The sequence below is a fragment of the Lepisma saccharinum genome, chromosome 17 (genome assembly GCF_977018435.1).
Source record: "Lepisma saccharinum chromosome 17, izLepSacc3.1, whole genome shotgun sequence".
Classification (NCBI taxonomy): Eukaryota; Metazoa; Arthropoda; class Insecta; order Zygentoma; family Lepismatidae; genus Lepisma; species Lepisma saccharinum.
The window spans coordinates 38,561,776-38,578,446 of record NC_139245.1 but is presented as its reverse complement, the minus strand read 5'-3'; the positions used below and the strand labels follow the sequence as shown (position 1 = coordinate 38,578,446).

General features: G+C 40.1%; 1 protein-coding gene across 1 annotated transcript in view; it reads left to right on the top strand.

Annotated features, from left to right (window-relative positions):
- The window catches only part of LOC146001273 (metabotropic glycine receptor), a 981,963-nt gene that overhangs the window by 381,739 nt on the left and 583,553 nt on the right, over nt 1-16,671 (top strand). Inside the window, exon 2 of the mRNA XM_083138577.1 lies at nt 3,582-3,765. Within this exon, the coding sequence (XP_082994703.1) occupies nt 3,582-3,765 (184 nt within the window). The remainder of the gene's footprint in view (nt 1-3,581; nt 3,766-16,671) is intronic.

Below are 16,671 nucleotides of genomic sequence, written 5' to 3'. Positions count from 1 at the left end.
CTATAATCTACCCAGTGTGACGTTACAATTATCATTAAGCCACTGCGTATTCAGAGTCAAGGGCTCATCAACTTCTCTGAAGTACGGTTTTCCTCCCGTAAACCACATGGAGAGCGGTTCTCATACATCACTTCACCACTTGCAGTAAATCTTTTAACCCACACTTAAATATACGCGTTCTTCCATGCAAGCGTTATACATTCGGCTGCCCTTGTCGGCCGAGTAGAAAAGGTGAATAGGTTAGGTGCAGCAACCGGATTTACTGCTCTTGGGGGACCTCAGAAGAGAGAACATTTATCAGCCTTGAGTGAAAGAGTTCTTTATCTTTATTCAGCAGCCTCTTCTGCATAATGCCAGCTGGAGATAACATGAGAGTACGATCTACAAGATTTTATCATCTGCTTCGCATAAGCGGAAAGGAACACGATCTCCTCGCATGAAACATTATCTTCACATGCTAAGTGGCATTCGAACTTTTCCCAAGCTCTTTCTGAATGGCGTAGATGCTGTTGGAGCCTTCTGTCGTAATCGTAAAACATAAAGAGTCAACCTACCAGTGGCGGCGATTTGGTTCCAAAACTGAGGGGGCAAAGGCAATATATTTCCGTTTGCAGATAAGGTTTAGCATACTGCGGGAGCAAAGGTATTTTCGTCATTTTATCCCAGATTAGAAATATTAATCCAATTTATGTTTATTATTTTTCTGTCGCTTTTCTGCCACTTTTGGCTAATCGCGTCTATGAGGATGAGTGATGATGATGAAATTGATGAAGGAACTGTCACAATGAACACCCATGCTCAGGCTGGGATTCCTGGCGTCGTTGCGCGCTGCGCTAACCACTCCGCCACGTAGGTCTGCACGCTACTTTTGAAAAGTGATATAGACATGAACCGTGCATTGGCCATTCACTTTGTCTACGTGGATATTTTTAAAACATTAAACAAGAAAGTTATTCCCCACATGGACGTTCACTATGGGCAAAATATGTCAAAGGCGCAAAAAACATGGATAAAATGGACGCAACTGTTCCAAGGAGTTGAATCAGTAGAGTAGGGCCAATCCCATGTCCTGCAAGCTGTCCCGACTTGTTTCCTGTCGATTTTGATGTGTGGGGCACATGAAGGCCTTAGTTTACGCAACACCAGTGATTTCCGTGGAAAATCTCAACCAAAGAATCGTCGATGCGACTGAAGAAGTGCGACGCTTTTTTACTTCAAGAGTAACTAAAACAGAAGTAAGTAATCGGATTCGGGTGTGCATTCGACATAGAGGAGAACATTTTGAGAAAGACTTGTGAACTAAATCCATTACATACAAACTTTCATTTAATTGTTCTTTCAATTTCCAATTCATAGTCACGCTCTACCTGTCCCGTTCTTATTGAACTTTTTTCCAGAATTTTTAATTTTTTGTGAACATTATAATACGTCGTCGGACAGCTGATAAAACAAGGAAGTTTTCCAGTAGTTTGTACGCTTAGTGTCTTATTAATATTTTGAGATATTTGCTGTTTTTTGGTAAGCAACTTCATTGAAAATTGAAACATCGAGTAAGTTTTGACCTGCTCTTTGAAAATGTTCGGCGCTTTTGATTGTTTTACAGTTCATAAAACATTGTCAACGTGTTGGCATGACATACACAATAAAACAAGTTGAATTCGATCACCACTTTTTTCTTAATTTAATTCTGAACCTGGAAATCGGGAGTTTTTCAAGAAAATCAATAAATGTGGAATATCTCGCAAATGGACCCCCTTGGTATAAGGCACTTTAGGGTACAATTTGTTGCAAATTCGCTGTACTATCATGCCTTCAAAGGAATACGTCGAGTTTGAGGTAACCCTGTATATATGGATTGGTTCTCAATGATTTTCGACGTGTATCGATTGATTCTATGGGTACATATGGAATTGATGAAAGAACGATACTTTTTCCGCATTTTATGCATTATAGATATAAAATTACAACAGTTTATTTAAATAATTACATTATAATTATAAAGGTATAAATACGTCTAGGCACTTAAGTTGAGGGGTCACTCACATCCGTTTTCCTCTCGGCAAGGGGAGTGGTTCCAGCCAGGGTTGTTACAGGTTCAGGAATTTTAAATAAATTCAATTCCGGTCCAGGAGAGAATATCAGCAAGTGTAAATGGGTTCTACACCGTAAATAGCCTTTTTATGTTTAAAGTATTTCAATTCGGTCCAGGAACCTATTTTCCCGCTGAATTTAAATTATGGTCCAGGAACCTATTTTCCCGCTGAATTTAAATTACGGTCCAGGAACCTATTTTCCCGCTGAATTTAAATTACGGTCCAGGAACCTATTTTCCCGCTGAATTTAAATTACGGTCCAGGAACCTATTTTCTGGCTGAATTTAAATTACGGTCCAGGAACCTATTTTTCCGCTGAATTTAAATTACGGTCCAGGAACCTATTTTCTGGCTGAATTTAAATTACGGTCCAGGAACCTATTTTCCCGCTGAATTTAAATTACGGTCCAGGAACCTATTTTTCCGCTGAATTTAAATTACGGTCCAGGAACCTATTTTCTGGCTGAATTTAAATTACGGTCCAGGAACCTATTTTCTGGCTGAATTTAAATTACGGTCCAGGAACCAATTTTCCCGCTGAATTTAAATTACGGTCCAGGAACCTATTTTCCCGCTGAATTTAAATTACGGTCCAGGAACCTATTTTCCCGCTGAATTTAAATTACGGTCCAGGAACCTATTTTTCCGCTGAATTTAAATTACGGTCCAGGAACCTATTTTCTGGCTGAATTTAAATTACGGTCCAGGAACCTATTTTCCCGCTGAATTTAAATTACGGTCCAGGAACCTATTTTTCCGCTGAATTTAAATTACGGTCCAGGAACCTATTTTCTGGCTGAATTTAAATTACGGTCCAGGAACCTATTTTCCCGCTGAATTTAAATTACGGTCCAGGAACCTATTTTCCCGCTGAATTTAAATTACGGTCCAGGAACCTATTTTCCCGCTGAATTTAAATTACGGTCCAGGAACCTATTTTCCCGCTGAATTTAAATTACGGTCCAGGAACCTATTTTCTGGCTGAATTTAAATTACGGTCCAGGAACCTATTTTTCCGCTGAATTTAAATTACGGTCCAGGAACCTATTTTCTGGCTGAATTTAAATTACGGTCCAGGAACCTATTTTCCCGCTGAATTTAAATTACGGTCCAGGAACCTATTTTCCCGCTGAATTTAAATTACGGTCCAGGAACCTATTTTCCCGCTGAATTTAAATTACGGTCCAGGAACCTATTTTCCTGCTGAATTTAAATTACGGTCCAGGAACCTATTTTCTGGCTAAATTTAAATACAGTCCTGGAGCATTTTTCAAAGAAATAATACGCATCTTGGACCGAATTTAAATTGTGCAAGAGAAAAGATTCCGGTCCTGCATTGGAACCATATAGAACCCATTAGAATTTATATGTTCCTGGTACTTTTTAACAACCCTGGTTCCAGCCGGAGACACAGAAACCAATTGAAGGCGATGTATATGTTTTACATATAATGTATGGCACAAATGAGAGTATTTTGCCCCCTTTCAGGTTACCACCAGTACACCTTCAACGAGTCGGCTCACACAGAGAGAGAGTCGGACGAAATCCTGAGCGTCACATACGATGACGGGAAGTGGAGCAAACCCTACTACGACTGCGGAGGTGGAAATATCTGGATGCTCACGTACACCGTACCTTTCTTCGGATACAAGAATGAAACATACTTCTTCAAGTAAGTACCCACTCGCATGCTTTCTCTCTTTTTTAAAAAAATCGTTTAACAAAAAGTAACTTTCTCAATGCATATACGAGGCGGGTCCAGAAAGTATGTTCCGATTGCATTCGTTACAGAGACTCTACCGACTTATCAACATACTCACCACCGTTATTCAGACATTGTCGTAGCGTTGCATCACTACACATATCCGTGTTATATGTGTCTTCTGCCAAAGACTGGAATCGTCTGTACCGTAGCGTCGCTGTCAAAACGTCCTGCCAGAAATTGCTTCATCTGAAGGAAGAGATGAAAGTACCTAGGCGCGAGGTCTGGTTTGTACGGTGGATGGTCCAGTTCAATTGATGCAAAAGAGGCTGTGTGCGCTCGGCTGTATGGGGTCGTGCACATTTGACTGCACCATTGTCTGACCAGCTGCCGTTCATGACGTCCGGTCCGTACACCTCACATAATTGCCGGTGGATCCCTACAGACCTCCGCTTCTGAGCGTATAAGACGACGGGGAACTGTATAACACCTTCCATCTTTCTCCTAGCACAGTCCTAAAACTATTAACTTCACAGTACTACGACTACGATAGATTACAGTCACATACCACCTATTCCTGCCTGCCTACGCGGGTCGCGGTCCAACCACTGGCGCCACGTACGGACGTCATCGGAACTTACTTTCTGGATGCGCCTCGTATATATGATAGAATATTGGTGATGCCCTTGGTGCGGCTGTTATTTACCACAAACCCACTTTAAATATCTTTTGTTGTCCTTATGACGTAACTGAATGTACATAAAATATTTTTCCGAATTCTTAATTAGCAACGAATTCGTTGCAACGTTGCGTCCGGTTGTATTATAAGTGCCGACGTCTCTACAGTTGCCATTACTCCTCATTTAAAGATGATGTGTCTTTTTCCTTGTCATCAGCTATGCTTGGGGTCAAGAGGAACATGCTCTGATCCTTGTCGCGTGTCTGTGTTTAGAGTGTTTATCATGTGTAACGCAGAGCACCTGTTCCTGTTTACCTCTGTCTGCTCCTCAAATTAACCACAACCACGTAATGTCTACAGTGTAGTTGACATTGTACCTGCACAACACAGTCCCATGTGTGCTTGGGATTATGAGGTTACTCAGCCTAGACATTCTAGGTCTTGAGGAAAACAAAATATCGTTATAGTTTCCTCTCCTTTGTTTTCAAAATTCTGTTTACGTTTTCACAATTAACAGAGTAATGGTGAATAAAACAGACTGTTGTAACACGAAACTGCAAGAAAAACTTTATGGGTGACTTTAGGGCTACGCTGGAAGTTTGAGTTACGGCAGCAAAGTTCTGAAAAAAAGATCTAGAAAATTACGTCCCTTCTAGAGTATTCAAGTGAATCTTTACATTGTCTAGATGCTTGCTATAGAAAGTAGGCTTACTGTTCCACGAAACCATCACAACTATCTACAGATTTGCGATAGAAAATAGGTTCACAGTGACAGTAAACTATTACAACTGTCTGGATAATAGAGAGCCCTAGCCACATGAAGATTTACTTCAATGCTCCAGTAGGAATTCTGAACAAAATCTGCAGAATTTGAAATATGAAGCCGCTTTCTCGAAAGAAGAGTTGGCATTGAGTTGCTGTTTTAAGTCCACTTTATGCACAGTAAGGCTAATCGGGACTGGACCTACAGTTTAAAGTGGGATCCGAACCACTTGTGTATCCACAGGGTATCGAACCCAGGACCCCTCGATTACAAGGCAATGACGCTACCACTGCGCCATGGGGGAGGCCCCAAAAAGTTGACATTGACTTCGGTGGTGCAGGAGAAAGTTGCAGTGCGGCGCTTGAGTTTGAGTGTATGTTTTAAGTCCACTTTATTCGCAGATAGGTTAATAGATCTGCGATTGAAAGTTGCATCCGAAACACTAGACCGGATTTCAAACTTGAGGACCCCTTGATTACAAGTCGACGCGGCGTTGAAACTTCCTCTTTCCTTACAACGTTTTTGTTGTTGTCATCACATTGTTCATTCCTATGTACGATCCCCCTTTGCCCATCACTGTAATAAATATTTATGATTGTTTCTGTAGGCGAAAAATACAGGGAACGTAGGACTAGCTACAAAACTCTATTTTCTTTGCAATGCACCTCTTGCATGTTGCACTGTGCGCTACGAGATGCTCATTTATTGGTGGAGAAACTCGTCGTTTCATATTCCCTTTTCTGGGTGACAGATGCATTTTCCCTGCAAGTCTCCTTCTTTCCTTTGCCTTTCTCTCCCGACAGGATCTATTTTTAATTAAGCTTGTCTCCCCTGAAGCATAGAAAAGCAGTCACCATGCTGTTTTAGTCTGTTATTGTGGAACGTGTGAAATTCACTTTTCACTCTACAGTGAAGTTCGAAAAACAAAAACTAATTTTGGTTAGAGTTGCTCGAAGGAATAACCCGGCGGAATATTTTTGAGAGTGTCTGAGTTGCAGTTATTCGGTTGACAAAAATAACATAATATTTGCATACAATCCTAGTCACTCCGTGTTTATTTTGCACAAAATTATTTTCAAGACTGCCACACTTTAGCACATGAGCTTCTGAAGTGGGACAAGTGCATTAAAAAGCCAACTATACTCTGTCCCAGCTAACTGTAGAGCAGACAAACAAAATCAAGTCTCTGCGCAAGTAATGACGCGAGATGGCTCCACCAATGAGCACGTGAGAGGAACGGACTTGCGTGGAGTGGGGGGAAAGCGAATGCATTCCCAGCAGCGTGCACTGGTTCGCTCTGGCCACTCGATTTTCCTAGCTTCTCTGATGCTATGCGCCTACTTGCTCCACAGTTAGCTGGGACAGACTATAGATGAGCAACGTTGTCAAACCACGGTATAGCTCTCTTCAGTTCTTACGGCGGACGCTCTAGAAGCTGGCAGGGGAAGTGGGGAGCGGAGAAGCGACCAATCCAGCACGATAAGAAAAGTAGCGGCCAGTAGAACGAGTTTCACGTAGTACTTTTTCCGGCCGCGTCGTGTCTCTCGGCGCCACTACTGTTGTCTGGTTGGTTTGTTGCGTAATCCCCGCTCCCCACTTCCCCTACCAGCTTCTAGAGCGCCCGCCGTAAGAACTGAAAATAGCTATAGTGGAAAAGAGATCATTCGTCCCTAAAAATGGATCTAAATATTGCTTTTCAAGGGCTAGATTTTGGAAGAAACACCTCGTATGTTCACACCCAAAAGGGATTAAGGATTAGAATAGTATTGAAGAGTACCCACACTTTGGGTGAAGGTAGATTGTTGCATAAGATTTCGCCAGGTTCGACTCCTAGCGTGGGAATTTTTTCCACAATGTCCGTGCTAAAGCGGTTCTGGAGCTCACTCAGCCTCTAAGCAATGAGCACCTGAGCAAAAGCTTTCGGATCGAGGTGCTAATTATATCACATCCACCATGGCCGGAATAGAGAATGTGCAGACCCGGCTTCGACATCCTTCATGTGCCTGTGTGGTCCTCAGAAGATAGCGAAAATAAAAGTAAGAATTTCTTCAATATTTGATTCACACTTGTTAATCGCCTGTTCATTTAGAGATGTGTATGTGTGTACAAAGAATTTAAAATTACGGTCAAGAATTGAATATTAACTGTGATGGAAAATGATGCACTGACCACATGTCATGACCTGGTCTCACAAAGCTGCTGCACCACGGTTATTACATTCACTAAAAGTACATACACTTCTCTATTCACCTGTTTTAGAGACTCTTAAAATTCATTTTCCCATTATTATCATGTTCCATTAATTTTTTTCGTTCACCCTTGGATGGGCTCAATTTAACGTAATATACTGTATTACATCTACGTATATAAGATACGCGTGGCATTGTCGTAGCCTCCAGTATCCAAAGGCGTTTGCGTCAATTGCAGCAAGTATACTGTTAGTGAAAGCAAGACCCTGTTCATCGTGGCCCTTATACTTTGAAAAGCGGCCATAATGGAGGCGATGTGGTGAGCAAAACGCTCCACCTGCTTTGGCCTCCAGAGTTGCTGCTTCCAGATACGCAGCCGCTGCGTTAACCCCAAAATGACTATTGAGACATTCATTACAATAAATAGTTGATTATTATAGTTTGCAGTTCCATAGTTGGCTACGAAAGCAAAATTTCTGAATCTGTTATCATCAAGGCGACCTTTCACAGGAAGCTTATGACTAGGGTGCGGATATATAGGCAGGCAAATAGTCACCCAAAATGATGAAAATAGGCACTTAAAAAGGTGCTATAAGCTAAGAAGAGGCACTAAAATAAGTACTTAAAAGGCCTATCCATTTCATCATATCACTTACTCTCATCGTTACGATTAGCCAAAAGAAGAGAAATGAGCTGATAAATATAAAAAAATCAAATTTCTCGTCGGTGGTAAAAGAAGCTTCTGCAGCAATCCATTTTTTAATTAATACAATTCTGGTCGCCTTGTGCTTTGGTATGTTTAAACAAATGAACACGATATCTCCACAGATAACTAACTACCTACTTCCTTTCACACACACAACAAAGCAATCGAGTACTGATTGACTCCCACAAGCTTTCAGGTGAAGAAATGAAGGGGTGAGTTGGTATAGTTTTGTCCAAGGATGAGTCACCGACAGGTTGCCCAGTTGGCTCACCCTGGGTAAGCGACACTTTGGTATTTCCAAATACTTAGCTGGCAACCCTTGCGACCCTCAAATCTGACGAATAGCAAATTTCATTCATTTCAACATAAAGAAAGGCTAACTATCTTCAATGCAGGGAATGCCAAACTGTGTAAACAAAACTGAAGGAAGCAAAATGCAGAATAGGCATTTTTAGGCACGATTAAGCAAAATAGGTGCTAACCCCCAAAACTGGCATTCATAGGCACTATAAAAATGCATTTTCGTCCTAGAAACACCATGAAACGAACTTTAAACATTAATGCCTATGTATTACTACAAAGCGTATCATCCTTAACATTCCTGAGTAGTTCAGTTGTTCTACAGCTGGCAGAAAATTTAAGAATGTGTCAACTAAGGTAGGAGGTATTTTGCATTGTTGGAAGCTTTGAATGGCAAGAGGAGAAGGGAGGAGAAGTAAGTAAGGGAAATGAACTAAGGCTTGGAGCAGGTGAGTTGGTGGTTTTTGGGAGAGAGGATGAGTTGTTGTTTTGGAGAGCGAAAGAAGGGAGTTGAGTTTGGATCTGGGAAGAGAGGGTTGATCTTAGGACCAAGTTGGGTGTAAAGTTCATAAGATCACTCAGTAATTGGACTCTAACGATTTAAGACCAGGGAGATGTCATTCGGAGTGAACTTATCGTAACCGGTTAAAAATACTTTCTGTGCGTACGAGGTTAAGAAACACCTATTTGATGACATCTACTGGACGAGACAGATAATCCCTTTTCATTAATCATGAACGTGTAGGTTCAATCGTGAAGATATTAAAATCAAATTGTCTGTGTACCACCTTTCATTTCAGTGTTTGTTTAGATTATGTTAGTTATAAAAGGTGTTTTTTTAAGAGTGATAGAACTTTCGATAGGGATAGCTGTCATTTGTTTTGTTTTGTCATTTCATATCAGTGAGCATTGGCAAATGATCATGGAAAGACTGACGCCGCAACAACGTTTACAAATTGTGGAAATATATTTCCAAAATCAATGTTCTGTTCGCCAAACGTATAGAGCACTTCGGAAATATCGGTGCTGTCAGTAATGTGGCCTCCAAGATCATGTGACCTAACGCCACTGGATTATTTTCTTTGGGATATCAAAAGTCTCTGGTTTATGCTGATAAACCAGCAACATTTGACGCTTTGGAAGCCAACATAACTCGTGTTATTAACGACACACGTCCCCAATTACTTGAGAAAGTGGTTCAAAATTGGACTGATCGAATCCGGTTCATCACAGCTAGTCGTGGTGGACATATTCCGGAAATTATTTTCAAAAAGTAAATGTCAGAAAGTTATCTTTCAAATAAAAACACAATTGGCTTCAAACTTATTTTTTTATGTGTTTTATTTCAATTCAAAGTTCTATCACTCTAAAAAAAACACACCCTATACATCCTTCTCATGCTCTATAACGGAAGCCTAAGCTACTTGTTGCGAAGTAACGAATCCCAAGGTTCTATACCGGTGCCATTAAGGTAATGTCGAGGCACCCTGAGTTGGTGCTATTCAAGGTGATAGCCCAAGCTTAATAGTGTCATTTTACGTGGCGGAATGCTTGTGCTTCTCATCACTTTTTCGGAAATGCGATGAGAAAATATCCATTTTAGGAAAGGAATAAAAAAAGGCGCACAAATTCGCGCCTTACTTATGACTTGAATATCATTCAACACAAACTTTTCTTCTGAAATCATACAGTAATTCGTCCTCTGAGAACCAGATAAACATATCTTGAAAATTGCTGTTTTCAGTTTTGTTTAAATAAACTCCTCTGAAGAGCTATATTTGGACTCAGATCAGCATATCTCCACTTCTAATCCCTTGCAGTAAGGTGGAGTGACACATCTACAATTCACTGACTGAGACATCATCCTTAAAACACATTATTTCCTATCTCCTGTAAATTTGATTAATTACAGGTACGTCCCTCTGGTTCTCACACGAAAAATTGATCATTCTGTGATAATATTTCCCATATACAGCGGAAGATGAAGCACCAGTGTTTCTGAACGGAAACCATTAATTTTGATGGGAACAGCCACTAATGCCATTTACATAATGCAAGTGCTCCTTTGAGTCCATAATTTTTCTCCTAATGCTTCCCTTGATGATAATCAACCTCCCCTCGGGTGGAAAAGTTGAAATATTTATAGAACTCAGCATCGTATTACGTTTTTTTTTACATCATTCTTGTTCTCAAGTTTCGAGAATGCCCTTTTCTACTATGTATAACGAGTCCTCAGACCCACACGTCGGCTTGTTTCAGCAAACAATACGCCAAATATTTGTTCTCTGAGTTTGGAAAATGGACAGAGGCATTCAACAGTGAAATGTATGCGATTTCTCAAAATGTTTGTTCTACGATTTGTGAACTGGCTGGAGTGCTTTTTCCGTGAGGTAAAGCACAAGTGAGAGAGTTGCTATTCGCAAACGGATGGTAATTATTCGTTGAGAACAACCTAGTTAGTGCAAATGCAGTCGTCAATATAAGTGAGAGAGATGTATTAGCATGTATTTTTTTTAAAAAAGCCTACAGTGTGCACAATTTTTAAATGACTCGTATTACATATTAATATGGAATTCTTGAGGATCACAGAACGCAAGCAACTCTTAACCTAAAGATTGTGTGTGTGTGTGTGTGTGTGTGTGTGTGTGTGTATACATATATACACACACACACACACACACACACACACACACACACATATATATATATATATATATATATATATACGAGGGTAAATCAAAAAGTAAAGGCAATTTTCACATATATATTTATTTCCACACAAGAAGAAGAACTACACATATCACTTTTCCACATATGCACCCTGAAAAGCAATGCTCTTTTGGGATCGTGCAATCAGCTTCTGTATCCCGTCCGCGAAGAAAGTTTTTGGTCTGCACCGCCTGCTGGACCTCGTCACCTCGCACAAACTTTATGGTACCCTAATTCATCATGCACTATTGCATATGCTGATCCGAAACTGATGTTCAAGAGTTTCACCACTTGTGCTATTGTGATTCATCGATCGTCCCTGATAATGGTATCCACCTGTTGGACGTTTTCTTCTGTGCGGGATGTTTTTGGGCGTCCACTTCGACTTTCGTCCGTTCCACTTGTGCGTCCCGCTTGAAAGCGGTCCACCCACTCTTACACATTTCGTTGAGTCATGGTGCTTGCACCATACTGCGCTAACAGCCGACGGTGGATGTCTGCTGGTTTGACTCCCTCCGACCACAGAAAGCGTGCTTTTCCTCGATGGTGCATTCGTGGAGTGGTGCGTCCATACGTGTGATCTTTTTGCTCCGCAACACTCGACTGAATGTGGCAGTGATGGATTCTCCTACTTCCAAGTAGTGCAATCTGTAACGAGGTCCTGCCTTTATGACCTCATAGTCAGTATAATCACAGATAAGTGGTTACAGTTATCTGTGGTATAATTCTCTGTGCTTCTTGTGTTCTGTCCTGTCCATGTGTGTTGTGTTTCATCTTATCACCATTCACTGTCATCATAGCGATTGGCTAGAATGGGAAGGCAAGCGATTTAAAATAAATCAAGTGTGTGTGTTTGTGTATTCGAGATTGGTCAAAAGTTAATTAACACATATGTAAGTGACGGTTGTTCAGAACGTTACATGAAATCTAATATCAACTCTTAACGGAAATTATTAGAGCATGAGGTGCACGAGTAGTCAAGTCTCCACTAAAATCTAATTGCCCATTAGTGTAATTAATAAGCTACGTTCGGTGGAATTTTGTCAGGAATACTTTCCGTATTCGTATCACGTTACAGTGTAAACGAACCATAACTCAGGCGGTCTACCAGTCAAGAAATTCATGGTAGTCAAGAAAATGTAAGTAAATCATCAAGTAACTCAAGAAGTCAACGAGAAATCAAGAAATATACTTGTTGTCAAGAATTCTTGCTATCACAATGGCTGATTGATTTAGTTCATTTTACTTCACCTTTCTACCCCTTTGACTAATCGCAAAGATGGGGATGATTGGTGGTAAGAGTGGATAATCACAAACATATAGGGACGAAAACACGAGCCCCACATAAGATTATGCTGGCTGTGAGTCCAGATACCAGAGACTCGATAGTCTGCCAAAAGCAGTCCACGATGCATTAATAGATAAAGCAAGTTTAATTCTCTTGTTAAATACAGCTTCGGTTTTCATCTTAACTGGCCTTTTGCTAGGGGTTTTTCATGAAAGAAATATTTGTTTTCTTAATTTTCCTAATTTCCAAATTTACCTAAGTAGAGGTCGAATAAATAATGGTTGAGAAAATCGAAAAAAGGTCAGGAAAAGTCAGGAATTTTGAATATGTTATTTTGGTACACACCCACTTGAAGATAATCTATGCCAGACATTCAGTTTAATGTCTGGGATAACAGTTGAAGTGCACCAGGATTCGAACCCGGGACCCATTGATTATAAAGTCGACTGAGTTATCCGGGGAGACGATATTGAAGCAGATGGAATAGGCAAAACAACATATATCGAGAATCTCTTATTTTATAGCTGACCATACTATGCGCTAGACAATAGAAACTTACCCTAGACTGAGTGGGAAAATACATTTCCTCCCAGAAATTGTACAAAATAGAGGCATTGTAGATCCTCCGTACAAACATACTGGTAACTTATAGTTCGGAAATTGTATTGCATTTTCTTCGGTTTCATTCGCTCACACACTTAGCACAGAGTTTGCCATCCAGTACAAACACAGCGGTTATGTCAACAAATCTTGCTTTTATTTTTCCACGCCGAGGGCCATTTGTCTTTTAGGGTCGGAGACTATTGGATTCTCAGACACCGTAATTCGGTCTGCTTGTCGACCTCAACCATATATCAAAGATCCATCGATTGAATGGTGTTAGCGAAAAGGCAATAAAGTGGGACGGGCATATAATCTTAAATTTTCATCCGTGTATCGGCATTTATTTTGTCAATTTTCGTTTTTGTTTTTTAGTAGGTAAAAATTTTCATTTTGCTAAATTTTTCGATGTTTTGGCATCGAAATATATCAGATACAAAGATATTATTCAACAATTAAAGTACAAATTAGTGTGTTTTTTAAAGCAGTCAGTAACAGTTGCTACTTTCTATCATACACTGTCTTTGTAGTTTGTTAGAATATTGTTGCCTCTCTTTTGTAAGTGATATCTTTAATTGTTGGTTCTTGAGTCGGTCTCCGTGGAGGAGTGGGTATCACAGCGAGTTACGACGCCTGGGGTTCCGGATTCGAATCCTTCCTGGACATTGCGTGTTCTTTGTAAATGTTCTTTCATCAATTTAATCATATCATCACTTACCCTCATCGTCGTGATTAGCCAAAAGTGGCAGAAAAGCGAAGTGAAATAAACCAAATCAATCAATCTTGGCTCTTGAGCATTGTACAGCGAAACGTTGAGCAAATTAAAAGATATTTGGGCACTAACTAAACTAATGTTCCTTATTAATAATATTATTTGCAAGTTGGACAGAGATGTGTGCTGGAGGGACAAGTGCTTCGGATCCTACTTTAAAAAACTGTTGGTCCAGTCCCGATTAGCCTTTTTGTGCATAAAGTGACTTAAAACAGCAAATCTATCAATCTCTTTTTCTACATAAATGTTCTAGTTTTTGAAGACGTTGAAACATATAACCGAGGCCCGGGTGGATGTAATCGCTACTCCGAATTGCAAATTTTCCGCAAACCATGGATCAGTGCTCCTTCACCCACCGCCTCAGAGACAGATAAAACGTCTGCTGATGGAGTTAAACACAGGGATCCCGTCGCAGCGGGAGCGACGGGAGGAAAGATCGTCAATTCTAAGCAAACACATTAAAGGGGGCGTAAGATCACATTCTATTTGCTTCCTCGGAGGAAATTGCGTGTAATTATCAAAGCATGAGGGGAGGAAGCAACAGGTTCTCGGAATCGATCGCCGCCTGCCTTGCATATCAGGCGATTTCCCGGATGTTGTATCCGCGATACGCGTTTGCCGAGCGGGGAAAAAAAAAAAGAGTCCGTTTCGAACCTGCGCGGGACACGAAGATTAGTCAACCCGATCAAATGCCCAGCCTCTCTGCACTTTTTCTCTCCCTTTGCACTCTTTCGTCTAGTTCAGTAGTTCTCCAACTGTGGTACGCGTACCCCCAGGGGTACATGAGCGACTTGAGGGGGTAGGCGATCAGCTCGGAAGAGAAATGTAGAGAATATCCACACGAAATTATGAACCCCCTTTTTCTTCTTCTTTTTTTTTCTCCAGCCATCTCTATTTTTCATACATCTCTTTTCACTACATACGAGATGAATATAAGTCGTTCACATGAATCATGCATGAATGTTCCTTCACGTCGCCGGAGTTCGAATTAGATATACTTATCTTGAATATGACGCTGAAAACTACTACGGGAGATAATCAAGAAGTACAGTATGCGCCAAAATATACAGTACTGAAATGAAAAGATGAACAAAAGTATAAGACATGTTACAATATAGTGACTGGTCTATATGCAACCCAAATAACAATCGTGCCTTTTGGGTTGCATAACTGTCAGGAAACCTAAGGTTAGGTTAGGTTAGGTTAGGGCATGTGGAGTAGACGATTGTCATTTGGGTTGCATATAGACCAGTCACCTTTTTCAAACTCGGTCCACCTTCACGACCGCTTCCGTATGAGCGGAAATAATGCTCAACTATGTATACTTTTTCCTCCGCCGAGAGACTCATTTCCTACAACAACTGCACAACACAACTTCCTTTTCACTACTGCGAATGCGTGCAGCTGGAGCTATACCCCGTCGACAAACACAACCACGTGTTCGAGATGCGCGAGTTTCAGTACTGTATATTTTGGCGCATACTGTATATATCAGGAACTACTATTCTCGCGACGCGACTGATAAAAGCGGCATTAAGTTGAAAGTCGCAACTGTAAATTCTCCTTTAACACTTTTCTGGATGAAAACTATAAAAGAATAGGAATGTACGTGCTTACGAAAAACTTTCTAATGGAATGCCACTCTGCAGCAAAGAATCTGATATTTGATTTAACTGATTTGATTTATTTTAAGATTATGAAATCGTATTCAACATTCGGAATTTTTGAGGAGAGCTTATACTCAAGATCAAAGTACATACGTATGGACATAGAAAAGGAATTGCATCAGCTAAAACAAAAAATGCATAAAATCTGTTTAAGTGCATCTTCGCGAAAGATGCAGGAAGGTACGTACATCAAAGAAACGTATCAAGTGATGCATTAAACTACAGATCGACATAGAAATACCCTTTTGTATCATGCAGGGTGTCCACAAATTAAGGGGGGCACCTTTTGTCACTTTGTATCTTTTGTATTAATTGAGCTAGTATTTTTCTTTACTTTTTATATTTCTTTACACGTATGTAAAATCTAAATGACATAGCGGAAGAAGTGTCAATTTTTAGAATGGTAGCAAGTTTCCTAAGTATTGAACAGCGTGTCAAATGTGTAAGTGTATTTTCCATTACCAATAACGTGTAGCTGAAGTTCAGCGACGAATGCTGCAGGAATATGGACCTATAGCACTTAAAAGTGACCTCATGAATCAACAAGTTATTTAATGCAACCCGAAGTGTTTCACACCTTAAAAATCTGGTAAGCCAGGAACAGATTGAAGGAAAGTCAATTAAGTCTCCAAGCGTGCATTTATTTAAATGGAGCTCAAATTGATAATTATGTGGAAAACAGATAAAATTGTCATTGTGATAACTAAGTTACCATCTTCAGAAAATAAAAAGTTGTCAATATTATACATATGTTCTCATTGTTAAACGTAATTGATGATCAAAGGATCCCCCTTAATTCGTGGCCACCCTGTATAATACAATTTAGCGTTACTTTTATAAACGATATACAAATATGCATCAAACTTTAAACCTGATTCTTGGCAAGGGCCAGAAAGCACAGTTTAATGAATCAATCGATGCGTTTCTGATGCATCAATAGGTGTTATGCATTTAGCTTTCTGTGTGTGCAAGTACTATGACAAAATAGCGAGAAAAACAGAAGGAAACGCGAAAAAATTGTATAATATTATTCGTTTCAGAACAAACTTTAACGAATTAAAAGATATGACTAGGTATTAATCGTAAACTTGCAAACAGGAACATTGACTTTTCAGAGTATAAGCTAAGTGCTAGAGAATAAGAAGTTTGTATCCAATCTGAAACTCTGAAAGTATTTCCTTCTAATACTTTTCATCATAGGAA